The following is an 18433-nucleotide window of genomic DNA, read 5'->3' on the forward strand; positions in this document are numbered from 1 at the left end:
CCCACCGGGTCACCCTGCAGCACAGGAGGGGGTGGCAGAGCTGTGGGTGCCCGCCCTGCTGCTCCGCTCTTGGGTTGGAGGCTGGACCCGCGGGGTCCCGCTCTGTGCGGGCACCCAGACCCACCCGGAGAGCAGGGACAGAGAAGGGGGGTGGGAGCTGCCCCGGGGGTGTTGTGCTGCAGTAGATGTACCCAAACCCCACATCCCAGCGGTGCCAAACCCCACAGAGTCAGAAGCACTCGGGGAAAACCCAAGGAGCGTGGAGCGGGTTAATGCTGAGAGGGGAGCCAAGAGAACAGCTGCGGGTGCGGGTGCCAGGACTGGCACTGCCTGGCGCTGGGTCACTGTCCCTGCTCGCTGGCACCGGCTGTCCCGGGGAGCTGCCGGGGTGAGCTGAGCCTGGTCCTTCTTCCCTTTTCAGTTAAAACTCCAGAAATTCCTGGAACATCTTTCAAAGGAAGTGGAGGATGTGAAGAAGCATGAGTCAGTGGAAAGAATGAAAACCCAGGAATGCAAGGCAGGTGCCTGGCTTAATTCTTAACGCATGAGCTTCTCAGAGATCAGCAACTAAAAAACCAACTCTGAATCCTCTTCTCAGGGGCCGTGAATTCTGCATTGTCCTCAGGATGGGACACATCCCCGTGTCCTACTGACCTGTAGAGGGTTGGTGCTGATCACAGGCTCAGTGATCACAAAAAATTTCAAAACTATTGCAAGGAAAAGCTGGGCACAGGGCAGCACACCAGCCCCCCCGAGCACGAGGAGCCAGTTAAACAGATGTTTATATATATGTATATATTCTTTCTATCTTTATATCCTTTTTTGTTTTTACAATGTGTTTGGCTTATGAATGAGCAGTGCAGTGTGCTCTGCTCCACAGCAATGGGAACCAGGAGTGGTTTTATTATGAAAAAGGAAAGGAAAAGGAAAAATAAAAAAAAAAGAAAAAGCAAAAGCCAAATTACTGCACCTCTGCCTGACTCCAGGCAGTCCCAGGGAGGTTTGACACCAGCACCATGGCTGCGTTTCAAGTTCCTCCACGCTGGAAAGTAAAAGTAACTGCAGAAAATGAAACGAAACTGCTGGTTGGATTTATCCTCCCTGAGCTAGAGCTGGTGATTAATCAGCTTGAGCAGAGAAAACAGTTTCTCTGGACTCCCCTAGCTATATGCTCAGCTCCCCAGCCCTGCTCACTGCAGCCTAGACAAATGTGTAGTGGGGTTTTTGGGGTGCCCCTGCCTGCCCCTTGGCGCTGGAGGTTGTGAAGGACCCATGTCAGTCTCCCCTCTGTTCCTGAGTTAGGGGTCATGGTTTGGCTGCTTCCAGCTTCCTCCTGGCCCAGAAGCTGGTTGTTCTTTTTCAGGAAAAAGGGAAAAAATGTCATTTGCAGGTTGCCAGGGTATGGGGGCTGTGACAGTCCTGGCTTATCAAGCCTTTGTGACTCAGTTCCAAGAAATCACATGCTTGGACAGGAAAAAATAAGGGAAAAAAAAAACCACCACAACACAACAGTTCAGTTTCGTTTCATTTCTCTTCTGCATCTTGGGGATTCACGGTCCTGTCTCCTGGTACTTCCAGCAAAGGGCCAATTTTTCATGCTGTGGTGAAATCCCCTAAAGCTCTGACAGGCCCTCCCTGTTGCAGGCTGTAGGGTGAGCTCTTGGGCACCTGGGGTGTCATAGAATCATAGAATGGTTTGGGTTGAAAGAGACCTTAGAGATCACCTAGTTCCACCCCCTCTGCAGGGGCAGGGCCACCTCCCACCAGCCCAGGTTCCTCCAAGCCCCATCCACCCTGCCCTTCAACCCCCCCAGGGATGGGGCAGCCACAGCTTCCCTGGGCAACCTGGGCCAGGGTCTCACCACCCTCACAGCAAAGAATTTTTTCCTAATGTCCACCCTGAATCTCCCCTCTTTAAGCTTCAGACCATTGCCCCTTGTCCTCTCACTGCACACCTGTGTAAAAAGCCCTACCTCAGCTTTCTTTTAGGGCCCCTTCAGATACTGGAAAGTTGCTATAAGGTCACCATGAAGCCTCCTCTTCTCCCGACTGAACAACTTCAACTTCCTTAGCCTGTCCTCATAGGGGAGATGCTCCAGTCCTCTGATCACCTTCGTGGCCTCTTCTGGTCATACTGGAGGAGTGTCACCCCTGGCTCCCCCTTCCCATCCCTCCCTCAGCCTGGACACTTCTTTCACCTCTTTCTGTTTGCTGTGAATTTCTCCAGTTTTCCTCCAGGCTGTTGTACCACATCCAGTAACAAACATCTGATGGCATCTCCTTGCAGCCTCCGTGCTGCCCTGAGACATCATTATACATGTGCTACTGATGGTAACTGGTGGTGTTGAGGGGGAGCTCAGGAGTTATAGACATGCAGCAGCAGAGCCTCTGGCTGTTGTTTTTTTTTAAAAAATGTGGTGTTTTCCCAGAACCTGGTGTGGGGTGTGGATGCTGGAGCACCTAGCCCTGTCTCAGCTGCCTGGCTAACGTTGACTTTCCTCACCTCATGTGTCTTCTTATGGCAAGGACACAGTGAAGAAGAAGCGGGAGAGGATTGTGAGCGAGTTTGGGAAGCTGCATCGGCTGCTGGCTGATGAGGAGAAGCTGCTGCTCCAGAAGCTGGAGGAGGAGGAGAAGCAGATTCTGCTGATGATCACTGAAAACCTGACCAGGCTGATGGAGCAGAAGATCGTGCTGGAGGAGCTGATCTTGGAGATAAAGAAGAAGACCCAGCAGCCGGCTGACACACTGCTCAAGGTCAGGCTTTGCCACCAGCACCACTAACCCCAACCTTTGCTGTCTGAGCAGGTGGCCAGGGCCAGGCTGGCTGGTGGTCGCCAGGTTCTGGAGCCCCACACCCAGAAGGCTTTTTATTTTCTTTCTCTAGGATATGAAGAGCATCCTGAGCAGGTAGGTGCCCCTCCTTGTTCCTCCTACCAGCTTGGCTGCCTCCTGGCTCTAAGTGAGCTGTTCAGGTCTGCTCCATGCCAGTCTGCTCCATGCCAGCCCCACCTGATCCACCCTGCCCAGCATCTCGCTGAGGATGACAAAGTGTCTGACAGCAGCAGGGGCTGGCAGAAGAGACTCTATCCTCTTCTCCCAGGACCCCAGAGCCAAGGCCTTTCTTGGCCTTGTGGTAAGGTGAGATGCTGGATGTAGCCCATGGGAATTGTTCTCCTTTCAGGTGTGAGGAGGTGAAGTTCCAGTCCCCCAAGCCTGTGTCTGTGACCCTGAAGGAAAACTATAGCATCCCTGAGCACTGCCTGGGCATGAGAGACATGCTGAAGAAGTTCAGAGGTGAGGGGGCTACTTTTGTGCCAGGTCCTGGCACTTTTAGGCTCTGGTCCCCCTCAACCATAGCCTCGAGCAAGGGGAGTTTTCTTCAACAAGCTTTGTCCAGTTGTTCCCAATTTGTGTCCTGATGAGTTCTGGCTGGTTTCATGCTGGGGAAATCTTCCTCCTTCTGATCTTGGATGGGTTGCAAGGCAACCCTGAAAGCGTAGGAGGTCACTCAGGAGTTTCAGGCTCCTTGTTGCCCACCAGCTCTTGCTTTCAGCGTTGGCTGCTTCTGAATCTGTCCTTCCACCTTTCTCTCACTCAGTGGACGTGACTCTGGACCCTGAGACGGCGCACCCCGAGCTTGCCCTGTCCGAGGACCGCAAGAGCGTGCGGCGTGGCAGCAAGAGGCTCTTTCTCTCTCTCTTCGACAGCCCCAAGAGGTTCAGTGCCGTGCCGGTGGTGCTGGGTGCTCAGAGCTTCTTCTCAGGCCGCCACTACTGGGAGGTGCAGGTGGGAGACAAGCCCGAGTGGGGCCTGGGGCTGTGCCTGGAGTCTGCGAGCCGGAAAGGCAACGTCCTCTTCTCCCCAAGTAATGGCTACTGGGTGCTGCGGCTGCAGAATGGGGGCAGCTATGAGGCCCTCACATCACCCGTGTCCCCCCTGACCCTGGGTGTGAGGCCCCGGCGCATTGGGATCTTCCTGGACTACCAGGCAGGAGAAATCTCCTTTTACAATGTGAGCGACCACTCCCACATTTACACCTTTACTGACAAGTTTTCGGGGAAGCTCCGGCCTTTCTTCTACCTGGGTTCCTTTTTGGGGGGCAGAAACGTAGAGCCCTTAGTGATCTCCTGGGTCAGGGACACGCAGGAGACTGGGTGCATCATCCTGTGACTTCTCACAAGTGGGCAGAGACCTGGGAGCCCAACTGGTTCCTGCTGTGAGCAGGGCAGCACCAGGGAAATAGCTGGGTGCCTTGGTGAGCATCATGGCAGGGTCTCCATGTGTGGGTCTAAAACAACTGCCCACTGCCAACTGACGACCACCATCTGCTGACCCATGTGCAGTTGTCCCACTGTAGAAGTGTCCAGCAGCCAGTTGTCGGTGGCCAGTTGTCCCTTTCCCCTTGCATGCTCCTGGCTACTTGGGGTGACCCACCAAGTGTGACATCCATGCAGTGCCATGCCTGTGCTGGGAAGGGCACTTTGCAGTGGGGATGTGTCACAATCTACTGCACTGCTGACAGGGACAGGGGAACCCAGTGGCAACCATTGTGCTGCCACTCACCTCATGAGCTGCTGGAGAAGGTTCTGCTTTTGGTATGAATTACACTGAAACAAGGCAATAAAGGGTTGATTTGGGGAGCTTTGTGTGGTCAGTAGTGTGGTTCTGTGGTGCACCCATTCCAACTCATCAACCTCAGCTTATCCCTGGCATCTTAGAGGGTTGTTGCTGGGCTGGGCCCTCTCTGGCCCAAAGAGGGTCCTGGAGAGATCTTACTGTGGCACCAGTGGGACGTGGCAGCACCTGCCAAGCTGTAACTGGGTAACAGCAGCTGCCTGTGTCCTTGGCCGTGCCTCATCCTCAGGGTGCTGGGGTCTGGGGTGAAGGCAAGGGGTCATCTCTATGGGTGTGGGTGCTTCACTGCCTGGTGGTTCCTGGGCTGCTCCCTCTCTTCCCCTAGCAGGGAGATCATCTCCAGACTTGGTAGCTCCACCTCCCCTCCCCAGCCCCATGGGCTGGAAGTCTCCAAGTATGGGGAGTGGTGAATTACCCACTGCAGGATGGGGACACTTTGGGGGCTGATGTCTCCAAAAGTCACCTCTGCTATTTGGTCTCTTCATGCCCTGCACAAGGCAGGGCAGACTTCAGACAAAAAGAATGAAGCTGCTTCATTGAAAGACTGTTTCAACTTGAATAAAATAAGATATGATAAAGCAAGATCTCAAATAATGAGCACAGGTTCTCTGGGGATGTCCTGGATGATACTTTAGGAGGCTCCTAGTGAAAAATGATCCTGGACTTCAGGTAGCAGTTCCTGTCAGCTGAGTGTTGTTCTATTTTGGGGGTTCCTACCCTTCTCCCTTCAGCTCCAGTCTTCTTCTTTTGGAGGCTGCGTGGCAGAGAGGACAGCCCAGCTGGAAGAGCCTCACGGCTTTCTCATGGCTCAGGAAGGAGAAGAGCAATGGTTGGCTCTGCAGCTCATTGACCTCCATGGAGATCTTACAGATGGAGTTTATGGAGAAGATAAGAAAGGACATGAGCTTTGAGGTCTTGACCAAGGGCTGGGAGCAGAGGCAGTTGTGGGGGGAGTGATGAGGACAGTCAGGGAAGCCTGTTGCTCAGGGTGGCTGTTGGGCAGGGACCAGGCTAAATGTCACTGAATAGGGGGTAGGAGAAGGTGGTGGGATGGAAACTGTCCAGAAAGTGAGAGTAATCTGACCGTGCATGGCAAGGTGACAGATGAGTGGCACTTGCTGCAGCACCAGAGGGATGAAGAGCATTTCCAGAAGAGGCAGGAGGAAATGCAACACTTTGCAGGTCTTGCGAATAGGGGGAAGAGATGAATGAGCAGGAAGGATGTGAACTCACCCAAATGCAGCATCCAAAGCATTCCTAGAAATCATGAATCTGCCTGTTGCAGGAAGGAGGGTAAAGGTTGAAGGAATGAAATAGCTCTGAATAAGCTGTAAAATTTTCCATCTGGTTGACTCCCAGCATCTAAGAAACTGCTTGGGACAGCGACCAGTCTGCCCTGAGATGGCCAGACTGGGTGGCCATGGGCAGCTGGAGGAAAGCTGGGACTTGACTTTCACACCTCCCTGCTGACTTCAAGCTGAAGCTTTTCCCAAAGCTGTTTCCAAGCAGGTTTCTGCATAAGTCATGACAAGTCGACCTTGCCCCTGTTCCATGGAGGATTTTATTGCCTGGCCAAGTCCTGCTTGGCCCACCCACCTCAACCAGAGGGATGGCTGCAGCATGGTCCAACCTGAGCACATGGGTTAGATGCACAAGTGCTCCTGCTCCCCAGCTCCATCAAGCTGGTGGCCCTCACATGGCATCGTGAGGTTGTGACCAAAGGGGCTGACCCGTCTGTGCCAGGCTGACCTCAGTCACACCAGTTCCATCTGACTTCCATGTGCTGAAGGGAGATGGGCATCACACAGGCATCTACACATGCTTGGCAGGGACGTTTTGTGTTGAGACAGTCTCCTGCTGTGGGGGGTCCCTGGGCTGATCTGCTCAAGGTGCCTGGTTCTACTGAGGGCAGTGATCCCTCAGGATACCATGTCCAGCAGGACAGCCGTGGGCTGGTGCTGGTCACTGGGAGCTGATGTTCTGAGCACTCAGTAGATTAATGTTACAGTTTTAGGCTCTGGCTCCGGGGGCAGTTTAGTCACCCAGGGGCACTGACAGTGTCCCCTGTAGAGCAGCCAAACTTTACAGACCAGCAGTTTTAGAAATGTGCTTTCTCAACAAATGTCAACATCTTTCTTCCCCTTCTAGTACAGTGGAAACGCTTTGTCATCCATCTCAGGGGATGTGAGCAGCCGTCTGCATCTTTCTAAGAACTGAGCAGAAATTGTCTTCACTGCCACCCTGCCCTCTGTTGGCCCTGCCGGAGGTGATAGCGGGTGCTGTTTCTACCTTCTGTGTCTTCCCCAGCCCTGGAAGTCCGGGGTATATTGCTGCTTCAGGAAAACAGGACATGCAAAACCACCTACTTTTGCATCCCTTTTTTTGGGTGCCTACCCCCCAGAAGAGACATGATCCCCCATCTTGGTGTCTCTGGGAAGAGCCTCTTCAGGTGCAGGATGATTTCCCTCTCCCCTGGCTGTTGCTACTTAAAATGCCCACAGAGGTACCAGAGTGATATAAAAAACACACAGAGATGTGCAGGAACATTATACCGATGATGTGATTCTTATCACAGCAATGATTTTATTTTGTTCCCAGCCAGACTTCCCCAGGGTTTTTATTAAAAAGCTACTTTGAGATACATTGCACAAAATAGTCAGCAAATGCCACACTCGGGTTGCAGAACGAGTCTCTTTTTGTAGTCTGCAAATTCTGAAACCTTGGACACCACTGCTCTTGGTTTGGCCTGAATCCAGAGGAAACCCTCTGTAGACCCAACCTTCTTTTTAGGTCTCAGCCTCCCCTTTCTTACCATCTGCTGCCTCCAGCCTGGTGCCCTGTCTCCAGCAGGTACTCCCTGAGCACCCCACAAAGTGGTTTCTGGGAGGGGTGAGCACCATCAGCAGCCCCTGAGCCCCAGGGGTGAGCACTGGGAAATCCTAAGGGTTCCTCCAGGGGCTGCACCACTGGCAGGTTTTCTGGCATCACTCAGCTCCATCAACACCTGCTGCACTTACAGGTATGGCAGATATTCCCTCTGCTCCGCTCTGCTGAGACCCCCCTGCAGGGCTGGGCCCAGTTCTGGGGTCCCCAACACAAGAAGGACATGGGAAGATCCTTGAAGATGATCCAAGGGCTGGAGCAGCTCTGCTCTGGAGACAGGGTGAGAGACTTGGCAGTGTTCAGCCTGAGGGGGCTCCAGGAAAGCTGGGGAGGGACTTTTTAAATGGGCTTGTAGTGAGAGGATGAGGGGCAATGGATTAAAACTGAAAGAGAGGAGATTTAAGTTAGATCTTAGGAAGAAATTCTTTGCTGTGAGGGTGGTGAGAGCCTGGCCCAGGTTGCCCAGAGAAGCTGTGGCTGCCCCATCCCTGGCAGTGTTGAAGGGCAGGTTGGATGGGGCTTGGAGCAGCCTGGGCTGGTGGGAGGTGTCCCTGCCCATGCAGAGGGGTTGGAACTGGATGATCATTCAGGTCCCTTCCAACCCAAACCTTTCCATGATTCCATGATTCTATGAAACGTACCCTCTGCAGTGGGCAGGGTCATCCCTGGCTAATGATGACACGGGTGCTGCAGCCCCTGCCTGCCTGTCCCTGCTCTGGACCACCCACCTCCCTGCCCTCCTCCCCCTCCTTTGCAGAACAGGGGGGCTCAGGAGGTGGCCGGGGATGCCTTCTCCACCTGCCCACGGCTGCCTGGTGTCCCTGGAGGCAGCTGCTGCCCCTGCCCCTTGCTGCTGGGGGCTTTGTTCACACCTTGGTGCCTGGGGGTGGAAGTGAGAGTGAGTTGTGCTCCCTGCTGCACCTTGAGGGCTCCTCTGAGCTGTCACATGTGAGTGGGTGTGAGATCATGAAAGACATGAGCAATGCAGGAGTCCCGGCAGGCTCTTGGAACAGTGACAAGGAGTTCTCTGAGGTGCCTGGGGGAGGTGTCTGGTGTGGGTGGCTTGAACGTGAGTCAGGTTGTTAAGGACGTTGGTGCACAGGGTTGTTTGCAACAGGCCAAGAGTGTGTGGGCTGGATGGTGCTCCCTGGGTGACCCTGCACGGTGATCAGAGCAACCTCAGTGTCAGCAGTGCTGTAGGCTCTGTGTCCTTCAGCCCCAGGGCTGCAGTGGAGATGTCTCCTCACAGGGCAGATCCTGCCCTGGGGCTGGGGCTGGGGACTGGCAGGGGAATAGAGGGGGACTGTGAATCTCTGCACAGGTGTCATCTCCAGAGATGGGCAGGATTTGGAAGCATGGAGAAAACACACCTTGTCTCAGATGAAGGACATGTCTGCTCAGCCTCACATCCCAGGTAAACCAGAGTCTAATGAAATACTTCCAAAAAACTTCCATGATCCTATGATTGCCATGGCAAAGAATTGTAACAGAGGCAAGGATAGAAAGTTCTTACAAAAATATTTATTTCTTAAAATGTAAATTAAATATGACATAAAAATTACAGTTAATTAAATACAGTGAGTCTGGATTTAAAAAAATATATATCTATTAAATAATATTCTCATTTGTCTAGAGTGGAGTTATTGCACCTGATCCCTCCCCTGTGAAAATTAAATAGCAGAACACTGGAGTCAAATTATGGCACATTCTGGATTTCGTGGTTGGCAGGTGGTGTGTCCTGTCGCAGGGCAGCAGGGTGGGCCTGGCACCTCAGTTCAGCTCCAGGTCACTGACGTACTGCTGGACCCAGCTCTGCTCAGGGTCAGCACACACCTCACGGCCCTTCCTCGTGACAAACCTGTGGGGTGCAGAGAGGGATGGTTTTGGTGGGAGAGCATGGTATGGAGAGAAGGAGCCGGGTCCCCAACCCGGCCTCCCACAAGGACCAGCAGGGTCTGGGCACACAGTTTGCTGGGCCATCGCATCAAGCAGCCACCACTTAGTTTGCAAGGTGTTGGAGAAGGATTGATGCTGAGCTCCTGGATGCTGAGCTCATGGAGCATCTGCACCTCATCCCACCATCCCTCCCACCCCCCAGGATGTCTTTTGGAAAGGGATCTTTCCCTCTCAGCTCAAAGGGAGAGCCACCTCCTCCCTGGAGGACACGGAGCACCCTGGTCTCATGAAACGTGTCCCTGTCCATGGCAGCAGGTTGAGTTGGATCTTTCCCAGTTGGTCCCTCCCACCCCAACCCCTTCCATGATCCCCTGGCTGAAGGACTCACACGACAGCGGGCTGGGAGCACTGGCTGTTGGTCTCATAATACTCCACCACGAAGCTGCGGGGCAGCTGCCGGGACGTGTAGCTGAAGCAGCAGGAGGTGGGAGGGTCAGACCCAACTGTGAAGGGCAAGGACAGTCATCAGCAAGCAGGAAGGGGAGCAGGGACAGGGGGCTTGGGGAGCCAGGAGGACATGGAGGAGGAAGAGGGAAGATAAGATCTTTTTTTCTTTTTCCTTTAATTCTTTCTCTTCTGGGTTTACCCTCTGCTGGAGCTGACAAGGTCCATGCCCTGCTTTGAGCTGTGCCTTCCTATGCAGGAGAGCCCCGATGGCCCTGGAGCTCCTGCCAGGGGCTGGTCTGACACAGGAAGGGACCAGGGCTGGAAGGGCTGGCAGAAGGCCCCCTGTCCCGGCAGCAACACGTCTCCTGTCCCCGGCTAGAGAGGACGGGGAGAGGCTGAACTTACGTGGCGCGGCAGAGCTCTGGTGGCAGAGAGCGGCGGCGAGGATGGCGAGGGCAACCACGGGGACCTTCATGTCAGCTGAGGAGTGGTGGCTGGAGCTGAGGCAGGCAAGTGGAGCTCTGAAGCCTCTTCTTTGTCTGGTGCTGAGACAGTCAGCAGCTCCCCAATTTATTGGGTGGGGAGGTCCCTGCGGCAGCTTGCGTAGGCACCGTGGAATTTCCCCCTGAGAAGAGGCTGCTCGTGGTGCAGCCTGTGGTGGAACAGAGCACCAGCCCCAGGAGGACACAGGATACAAAGCGGTCACCGTTGCTATTTCTGCTTCTTTCATGCATGTCCCTCAGAAAGAAGTTCCCCTGTGGAGGTTCCTGTGTGTGTCAACAGGCCCATGTTACACAACCTGCCCAAGCAGCTTGGAGCAGAGAGGGTGTCCTTCCAAGCCCAAGGGTATGGGTGGGATGAAACCAGCCAGGGGAGAAGGGGCTGAAGTCTCCACTGCCCTGGGGTGTTCCTCATGCTGTCCCAGTAGCAGGAATTGGGAGCAGTCACCACCAGGGTCCATGTCCTGCACGTGCTTCATGTAGTCTGAGCAGACCCAGGACGTGTCCTGCAGCCCTGACAGCACCAGCACAGGTACTGGTGGGCAGGACATCTCAGTCATGAGTCCCAGAAGCAAAAGCTTCTGAGTTTCCTCCTCAGTTTAAAGGAAGAGCTGAGATGAGGCATTATCTCCTGGAGGTGCCTCTCATGCTCCAGATCCTGTGAGACCCCAGATGACTAATTTCAGCAGGTACTGACAGGTGAGGCCCATCATTGCTGGACATGGAGATGCAGAGAGCCAAAACAAGTATGGAGACATTGACTGTGACCCTGAAGGTGAGGCAGGAGGGGCTCCAGGAGCAGGGTGAGGAAGAAGACACTGCTTCTGAAGACCAGATTTGGGTTAACTGGAGGATGAGGGCAGAAACTGGGATTTCTGCAAAGAAAAGAGTATCTGGTCTCAGCAGAAAAGACAAAATCGCATGAGGAGGAAGGACCACATTGTATAGGGGAGAGTAAGAGCTCTGCAAAGACTGGGCAAGGGCTGCCACCAGGGATGGCTCATGGGGAAGAAGGGCTGCCATGGAGATCTATCAAACACCTGTCCAGCCCTGAGGAGGAGAGGGAAGGCCTGGCAAGGAGGTGATGGATGCTCTGGGAAATGCTGACAGCTGCCTGTCCCTAAGGAGGTGTTCCTACAAGGACATCTGCCTCAAGAAGCTTTTTTTTTTTTAAGGCCAGGTTGGACAAGATTTTGTGCAACCTGGTCTAGTAGTGGGTTCCCTGCTCATGGCAGGGGGGTTGGAACATGATGATCTTTAAGGTCCCTTCCAACCTTAATGATTCTGTGATTCTAAGAGGGAAGCAGCCATGTTTCTTGGTCAGGTGTCCATGTCAGTATTTTTGACAACACTGAGTGGTGTCTTGGCAGATGCTGCCTGCCAGTCAGTGGAAGGATGATAACGTAAAGGAACTCAACCACACCACCCTGGTTGTGGTGCTGGGCACTGACTCACCATGTTTCTATTAAAGGCTCCTGGCCACAGACCCAGGAACCTTCTGAAAATAACCCAGTGTTTTCCAGATCTCACTCCAGCACTGTGTGGGGAGCACAGCCCTCCAGCAGCCACATCAGGTTGGCAGAAAGGAGTCTGGAGGACAAAGTGGTCCTGGACTTGTCCAGGAGAAGTCCCAGAGGTGGCACATCCACAGGGTGGCTCCTGCTGAGAGCTGTGGTGGTGTTCCTGTCCCTCACCCTGGCTGGAGAAGGTAGATCTACACCATGGAGCAAAGGTGGAGCTGGCCAAGCCAAGCATCACCTCCTTCCTGGCCACACCACGACCAAGCTGTGTCCAGTTATGGTCTCCCCAGTTTATGAAGGGCAAGGAACTACTGAAAGAAGGTCCAGCACAGGCCACAAAGATGTTGAGGGGACTGGAGCATCTACCTGATAAGGAAAGCCTGAGAGAGCTGGGGCTGCTCAGCCTGGAGAAGAGGAGGCTGAGGGGGGATCTCATCAGTGCTTATAAATATCTGCAGGGGGTGTCAGGAGGATGGGACCAAACTCTTCTCAGTAGTTCCCAGTGACAGGACAAGGGGCAATGGGCACAAGCTGGTACAGAGGAGGTTCAAACTAAACATAAGTTTTCCTTTTCCTTATTTACTGTGAGGGTAGCAGCCCTGGGACAGGCTGCCCAGAGAGGTTATGGAGACTCCATCTTTGGAGATATTAAAAACCCATCTGGACGTGTTCCTGTGGGAACTACTGTGGGTGATCCTGCTCTAGCAGGGGGGTTTGGACCAGATGATCTCCAGAGGTCCCTTCCAGCCCCAACCACTCTGTGATTCTGTGACTCTCGTTCCCTCTCCATCTTTTCCTTTGTCATCTCCTCCTTGCAGATTCACCCATCAGTTCAGACCCCTGTACCCCCTCCACTTGTCAGCTTTCCTGTCCCAGCATATACTGGGAGGATGAGGAGAGAACCTGCCTCTGCAGACAGGGCCCCTTGCCAGGCAGGAGGTGGGAACATGGCTTTGGGCCCAATGCTGGACCTGAAATTGGTGCTGAGCTCTGAGCAGGGCCTGGCCCAGCTTCTCTGTCCATCTGTTTGGGGAATGGGACTTGCAGATGGACCTGAGAGCCTGGTTTGCCTCTGAGCTGTTCCTCATGCTGTGTCTTCAGTTATGGGTTGTCTCTTGAGATCTGCCACCCACAGTCCTCTGGCTCTGTCCTGCTCCCCAGGCAGCCCGAGTCGTGGTGCAGGAATGTTCTGATACAACCAAGTTTCATCCAAACACACGAATCAGTTGGAAACCCACAGTGATTATTCAAATCTTTGCAATCAGACACTTTTCAGTTTTGAGCAGCTGAAAACCTCTGGTGCTTTTGTACCTTTGTCAGCAACGGGTGCCAAGTGATGCCGGGCTGTCAGGGAACATTTTTTAATTAATTAGAAAAAAAAAAAATCCTTATTTCAGCTGAGTCAGTTGAAGCTCAGATATGTGTGGTTCCTCTGTGTGACAGGGCTGGGCAAGGGCTGCAACTTTCCTGCTGCTGAAAGACTCAAATAACCCAAAGATCTGGGTGATGTTTCCTGAAGGTCTGGCTTTTCCTTAGAATTCTGACATCCCCTCTCCTCTGCCAGCTCTCTGCAGGCTGGGTAGAGGTGGGAGGCTACAGTCATATTGGTGATACCACAGGATGTTGGAATGTTTCCTTACTCAATGTTTCCTTACTCAATCCAGTCGTGATGAAATGAGAAAGTGGTTTCTTCCAGCCCTTCCCTCTTTCAGAGAGAAGCTGCTGATAAAGAGCCATCTAACCTGGGAGGGGGTCTGAGATGGAGAGACCACCATGGACAGTCCAAGTGGGTTGGAGCATCTGAGGAGGGATTTAGCTTCATAGGACAGCAAAATGGTGGTGTGAGATGGAAGATTTTCCATTGAGGCTCCGGGTGGTTCCAGGATTCATCGAATCCTAGAATCATTTTGGTTGGAAAAGGCCTTTAAGATCATCAAGTCCAGCCATTAACCCAGCACTGCCCAGTCCACCACTAAACCATGTCCCTCAACAGCACATCTACATGGCTTCATGACCCAGCCTGTGCTCTACCCTTGCCCCCCAGCAGCAGACAGTGCTGGGGGCAGCAGGACAGGCCACCAAAGCAGTTTAGGTGATGGTGCATCCGTCCCCACTGAGGGGTAGGATAGAGCAAAACCCCCAGAAAATCCCAGGAGAAAGTGCAAAGTCAAGCAAATGCTCAAAATAAATTCAGTGACAAAAGAAAGAGGGAAATTCTTGATCTTGAATGAAAGGGGGAAAAAGTTGTGAGACTGGCTGATGTCACTTGCTATTTATAGCAGGTTTGAATGCTGAGGAGTCAGGATTCGCTCAGAAAAAGGAAGTACTAAAAATGTCCTGAGTTCAGAAACTACCTCCAGGACCAGCTCCACTGCCACCTCCAGCAGCCTCTGTCCTGCCCTGCTCAGAGCTCAGCCACCACTGACCTTCCATCAGAGGCCAGGAAGCTCAGGCTCAACATTCTTGGTATTTCTGGAGAGATATCGGAATTTCTGAGATGATGTCACGTCCCAGAACTGGCTCCAGTGGGAACCTGAGCAAGTGGGAGTGACTGAGAAGCATCTGTCTCCATCCTGGCTGGGCAGTGGGAGCAAGCACTGGCCACCACCAGCTGTGACTCACCAGAGACCCCATCGTGTTCCCCTGAAATTGTGTCACATCCGGAAGGCATTCGTAGCTGATAAGAAAAATGTGTCTCGTTAAAGGTTCAACCTCCATCCAAGAAGATGGAGAAGATTTTCTGAGAAACTTAACAAAAACCAACCAAAAAAACCAACTCCCTTGGGGAATAAGAAAATTTTCTAACAGTGAAGCCTCACATTTTTCCTGGACTTTCTTTTGAAACAAAGCAAAGAGGATCAAGTGCAGAGTATTTCAAAGCAAATTGAAGTGAACCAAAAAGCCTCCTTGCTGCACACCCTTCTCCATCCTTGGATTGAAAGGAAAGGAAAGAAACAGGGAAAACTTGAGTTGTAGAAATTTTTGAGCCTTAGGAAGCAGCTGTGACCTTGGTCTGCCCCACCTCCTGCTCCAGGGACTGGGGCACCCTGACTTGCACCCCTCCACATCCCCCCAACCCTGTAAATGCCTGAGGGGACCAGATGAAGTGTCTCTGGTGGGGCTGAATCCCCTGCTGGGGCTGAACCCTCTGCCCTGGAGGGCAGCCCACCTCATTCAGATATTTGGTGAGTCCTCCAGAAAGAGCAAGGAAGAGCAGGCTGAAAATGGAGAGCTCTGACAGGATGAAAAAACCCCAAAGGGGTGCTCTGGTGGGACCCCCCTGCAAGGCTGGGCCCAGTTCTGGGGTCCCCAACACAAAAAGGACATGGAGCTGTTGGAGCAAGTCCAGAGGAGACCACAGAGACGATGGGAGGGCTGGAGCAGCTCTGCTCTGGAGCCAGGCTGGGAGAGTTGGGGTGTTCAGCCTGGAGAAGAGAAGGCTCCAGGGAGACCTGAGAGCAGCTTCCAGTGCCTGAAGGGGCTCCAGGAAAGCTGGGGAGGGACTTTGGACAAGGGCAGGAGTGAGAGGACAAGGGGCAATTGCTTAAAACTGGAGGAGGGGAGATTTAGGTTGGATATTAGGAGGAAATTCTTTGCTGTGAGGGTGGTGAGCCCCTGGCCCAGGTTGCCCAGGGAAGCTGTGGCTGCCCCATCCCTGGCAGTGTTGAAGGGCAGGTTGGATGGGGCTTGGAGCAACCTGGGCTGGTGGGAGATGTCCCTGCCCATGCAGGGGGGTTGGGACTGGATGATCTTCAAGGCCCCTTCCAACCCAAACCAGCCGGGGTTTCTATGAGAAAGCTCTGGCTCACAGACACTGTGTCTCTGCCCCAGGTGAAACCACCAGGGTACCCCAAGCCCCACATCCCAGATCTTGCATCCTCTGGTGGGTATATGGCCAAATGGCTAGCAGGAGTGACAGGGACAGGACAGCCTTCACCATCTCCTGCCTTCCTCTGCCCCAGGTATTTACTTTGTGACCTGTGGCTCTAGGCAAGGGTAAGACTTCAAGGGGGCTTGGAGGAGTCTTAAAGCCTTTGGGCTAATCCTTGTCACCTCCTGTCCCAGGGGATGAAGACTCAACACCACTGCAACATCCTTCCCCACAGTCTTCCTCTTCAAATAACCTTAGCTTTCTTTTTCTACCCTGCCTGAACCCAAACAATTCCCATGTCCCCATCTGCATGATGCCAAAATAATTCAAGATGCCTTCTTTCCAGGAATCACAGCGGAAGCTCGAGAGGGGTCAGCTCAGAAATAGTTCAAGTGCAGGAACCATGGCAGCAGAGGCTCTGGGACTGAACAGAGAAGTGAAAACCAGTATACAGAAACAGGAAGCTGGAAACAGGAGCTGGTCCTGGAGGCCAGCAAGGGACAGTGGCTCTGGAGCATCTGGGCTCGTGACCAGTGACTTGAGCCCTGTGGCAGGGGAGTCAGCAGTGCAGGGGAGCTGCTGGGCAGGGGGAGGTGGCCTAGAAAGTAGATTTAGGTGAGATATTAGGGACAAATTATTTGCTGTGAGGGTGGTGAGACCCTGGCCCAGGTTGCCCAGGGAAGCTGTGGCTGCCCCATCCCTGGCAGTGTTGAAGGGCAGGTTGGATGGGGCTTGGAGCAGCCTGGGCTGGTGGGAGGTGTCCCTGCCCATGGCAGGGGTGGAACTGGATGATCTTTAAGGTCCCTTCCAACCCAAACCAGCCTGGGATTCTTTTGTTCTATCTCTGCCCCCTTTGCTGAGGCCTCTCACAGCTCTCAGGGCTGCTGAGAAAGGGCAGTTTTGTAGCTCTGAGGGGTTAGTGCTGATGACACCACAGAGCAAGTGCAGCTGCAGCAGCTTCTGCTCACCCTCCTGCTCCTCATTACCAGGAACTGATGGCTCCTGTCCTTCAACCTACCATCTCAGGGCTTCCAGGCAGAGTTCAGAGCTGCCTGATGCAGGTCTCAGCACATTCACCATCCCAGCTCCCCACCACCTTGCACTGGCCACCAGCCTTCTGGGTTGCTCCTCACCAGTTGCAGGCTGGGGAGCAGAAGCTGTGAAGTTCCCATGAGCAAAGCTGTGTCTGGATGGTGGCAGCCACAGAGTGGAGGTTCTGCAGCCACAACATTTCTCACCCTTCAGCTGCTATTTTGCATTTCCCCTCACATATGCCAGCATGTGAGTTGCAAGCACAGAGGAACAGAAAACTTCCACTGCTGGTTTCTGCATCATTTATTTCCATGGCAAAAAGCCATAATCTGTTGGGGATTTTTTTCAGTCATTCAGCCCAAAGCTGTGGCCACTTCTGTCCACGCAGCACGGCCAGAGCTAGTCCTGCCAGAGCTTGCTAGGAATCTGGGAAATCCAACTCCTTCCCTGACACCTGTGTCAGGACTTAGGGAGGAAATTTGGGATGGGGCCACACAGGGAAGCAGGAGTGCAGAAGACATCCTCTCTATGGGAGGAAGGTGTGTAGAGGAGCAGATCTCACCCCTGTCAGGGGCCTGCTTCGTGGGCTGGCAAAAACCTCGTGAAGCTCAACAAGGAGAAATGCAAAGTCCTGCCCCTACACCCTCAGGCACCAGGATACACTGGTACCCACCAACCTGAAAAGCAGTTTGGCATAAAAGGGCCCAGGGCTCCTGGAGGACAGAAAGCTGGACATGAGCAGCAGTGTCCCTGCAGGTGGGGAGAGGTGACCCTTCCTGACTGCTCAGCACTGGTGAGGTCTCTCCTGGAGTGTTGGGTCCAGTTCTGGGCTCCCCAGTATGAAAGACATATGGACATACTAGAGAGAGTCCAGCAAAGGGCTGCGAAGATGCTTTAAGGGACAGGAGTGTTTCTTCCAGGAGGAGAGGCTGAGAGAGCTGGGTCTGCTCATCCTGGAGAAGAGATGGCTCAGGGGGGTCTGATCAGTGTGTGTGTGTGTGTGTTGAGTAAAGTAGATGGGAGGGGGGGGGCAGTGACAAGACAAGGAGCACAGGAAATTCTATTTAAACACCAAACACTGGAACAGGTTGCCCAGAGAGGCTGTGGAGTCTCCATCCCTGGAGATAATCAAAGCCTGTCTGGACAAGGTCCTGGGCAGCCTTCCCAGGTGTCCTTGCCTTGAACAGGGTCTGGACTGGACGATCTCCAGGAGGTGTTTCCAGCCTCAGCTCTTCAGTGCTCCATGTTACTCCAAAGCACCCCGGGACTGGTGGGAGCTGCAGCTCAGCAATCCCTGGCACAGCAGCACGAGAAAGCTTCAGAGCCTGCTGGGTTTCGTTTTCCAGAGTTGCATAATCCCAGGCAAAACTTGTGTCTTTCTGCTGTACAGACTTGGAGGGAAAAACCCTCCAAGATAAAGCACTTGGCACATTTGAGTTTCCTTTTCATTTGATGAAACCGAAAAGGAGCTCTGAGTCAGAGCGGCTCCAGCGGGAGCCCAATCCCGGTCTCCCTGACCTCTTTTCTTTCTAAATCTCATTCCCTTTGGCTCTTTCACTTTCGTGACATCCTCTGCCATCATTCTGGAATTTCCACTTCAGCATCTCCTGGCTGCCTCCAGGACTCCCTATTAAAAGGGAGCTGAA

The 18433-nt window shown here is 53.4% G+C and overlaps 2 protein-coding genes across 3 annotated transcripts in view; one reads left to right on the forward strand and one right to left on the reverse strand.

Annotated features, from left to right (window-relative positions):
- The window catches only part of TRIM39 (tripartite motif containing 39), a 4782-nt gene extending 609 nt beyond the window's left edge, over window positions 1-4173 (forward strand). The window contains exons 2-6 of the mRNA XM_010000214.1: window positions 422-517; window positions 2527-2757; window positions 2888-2910; window positions 3185-3297; window positions 3602-4173. Coding sequence (XP_009998516.1) covers window positions 422-517; window positions 2527-2757; window positions 2888-2910; window positions 3185-3297; window positions 3602-4173 — 1035 coding nt within the window. The remainder of the gene's footprint in view (window positions 1-421; window positions 518-2526; window positions 2758-2887; window positions 2911-3184; window positions 3298-3601) is intronic.
- A 5118-nt stretch (window positions 4174-9291) lies between these two features.
- On the reverse strand, window positions 9292-10339 carry LOC104390985 (C-C motif chemokine 4 homolog). 2 transcript variants are annotated; one of them, XM_010000196.1, is made up of 3 exons: window positions 10270-10339; window positions 9806-9920; window positions 9292-9367 (listed from the first exon to the last, which is right to left on the reverse strand). In XM_010000196.1, exons 1-3 carry the CDS (start codon window positions 10337-10339, stop codon window positions 9292-9294), a joined length of 261 nt encoding a protein of 86 aa, XP_009998498.1. The 2 variants fall into 2 exon arrangements, with proteins under 2 accessions (XP_009998498.1, XP_009998497.1); XM_010000195.1 differs by having other exon boundaries at window positions 9292-9379.
- Between the last annotated feature and the right edge of the window lie 8094 nt (window positions 10340-18433).

This window comes from Chaetura pelagica, unplaced genomic scaffold (assembly GCF_000747805.2).
Source record: "Chaetura pelagica isolate M959 unplaced genomic scaffold, ChaPel_1.0 scaffold516, whole genome shotgun sequence".
NCBI lineage: Eukaryota > Metazoa > Chordata > Aves > Apodiformes > Apodidae > Chaetura > Chaetura pelagica.

Bases quoted from the DNA above. Each gene is read 5' to 3' on its own strand.
- LOC104390985 (XM_010000195.1), bottom strand. From the start codon at position 10,339: ATGAAGGTCCCCGTGGTTGCCCTCGCCATCCTCGCCGCCGCTCTCTGC. The intron at 9,921-10,269 runs GTAAGTTCAGCC...TGCCCTTCACAG, and splicing joins CCAGAGCTCTGCCGCGCCAC to TTGGGTCTGACCCTCCCACC. The intron at 9,380-9,805 runs GTGAGTCCTTCA...TGCACCCCACAG, and splicing joins TGCTCCCAGCCCGCTGTCGT to GTTTGTCACGAGGAAGGGCC.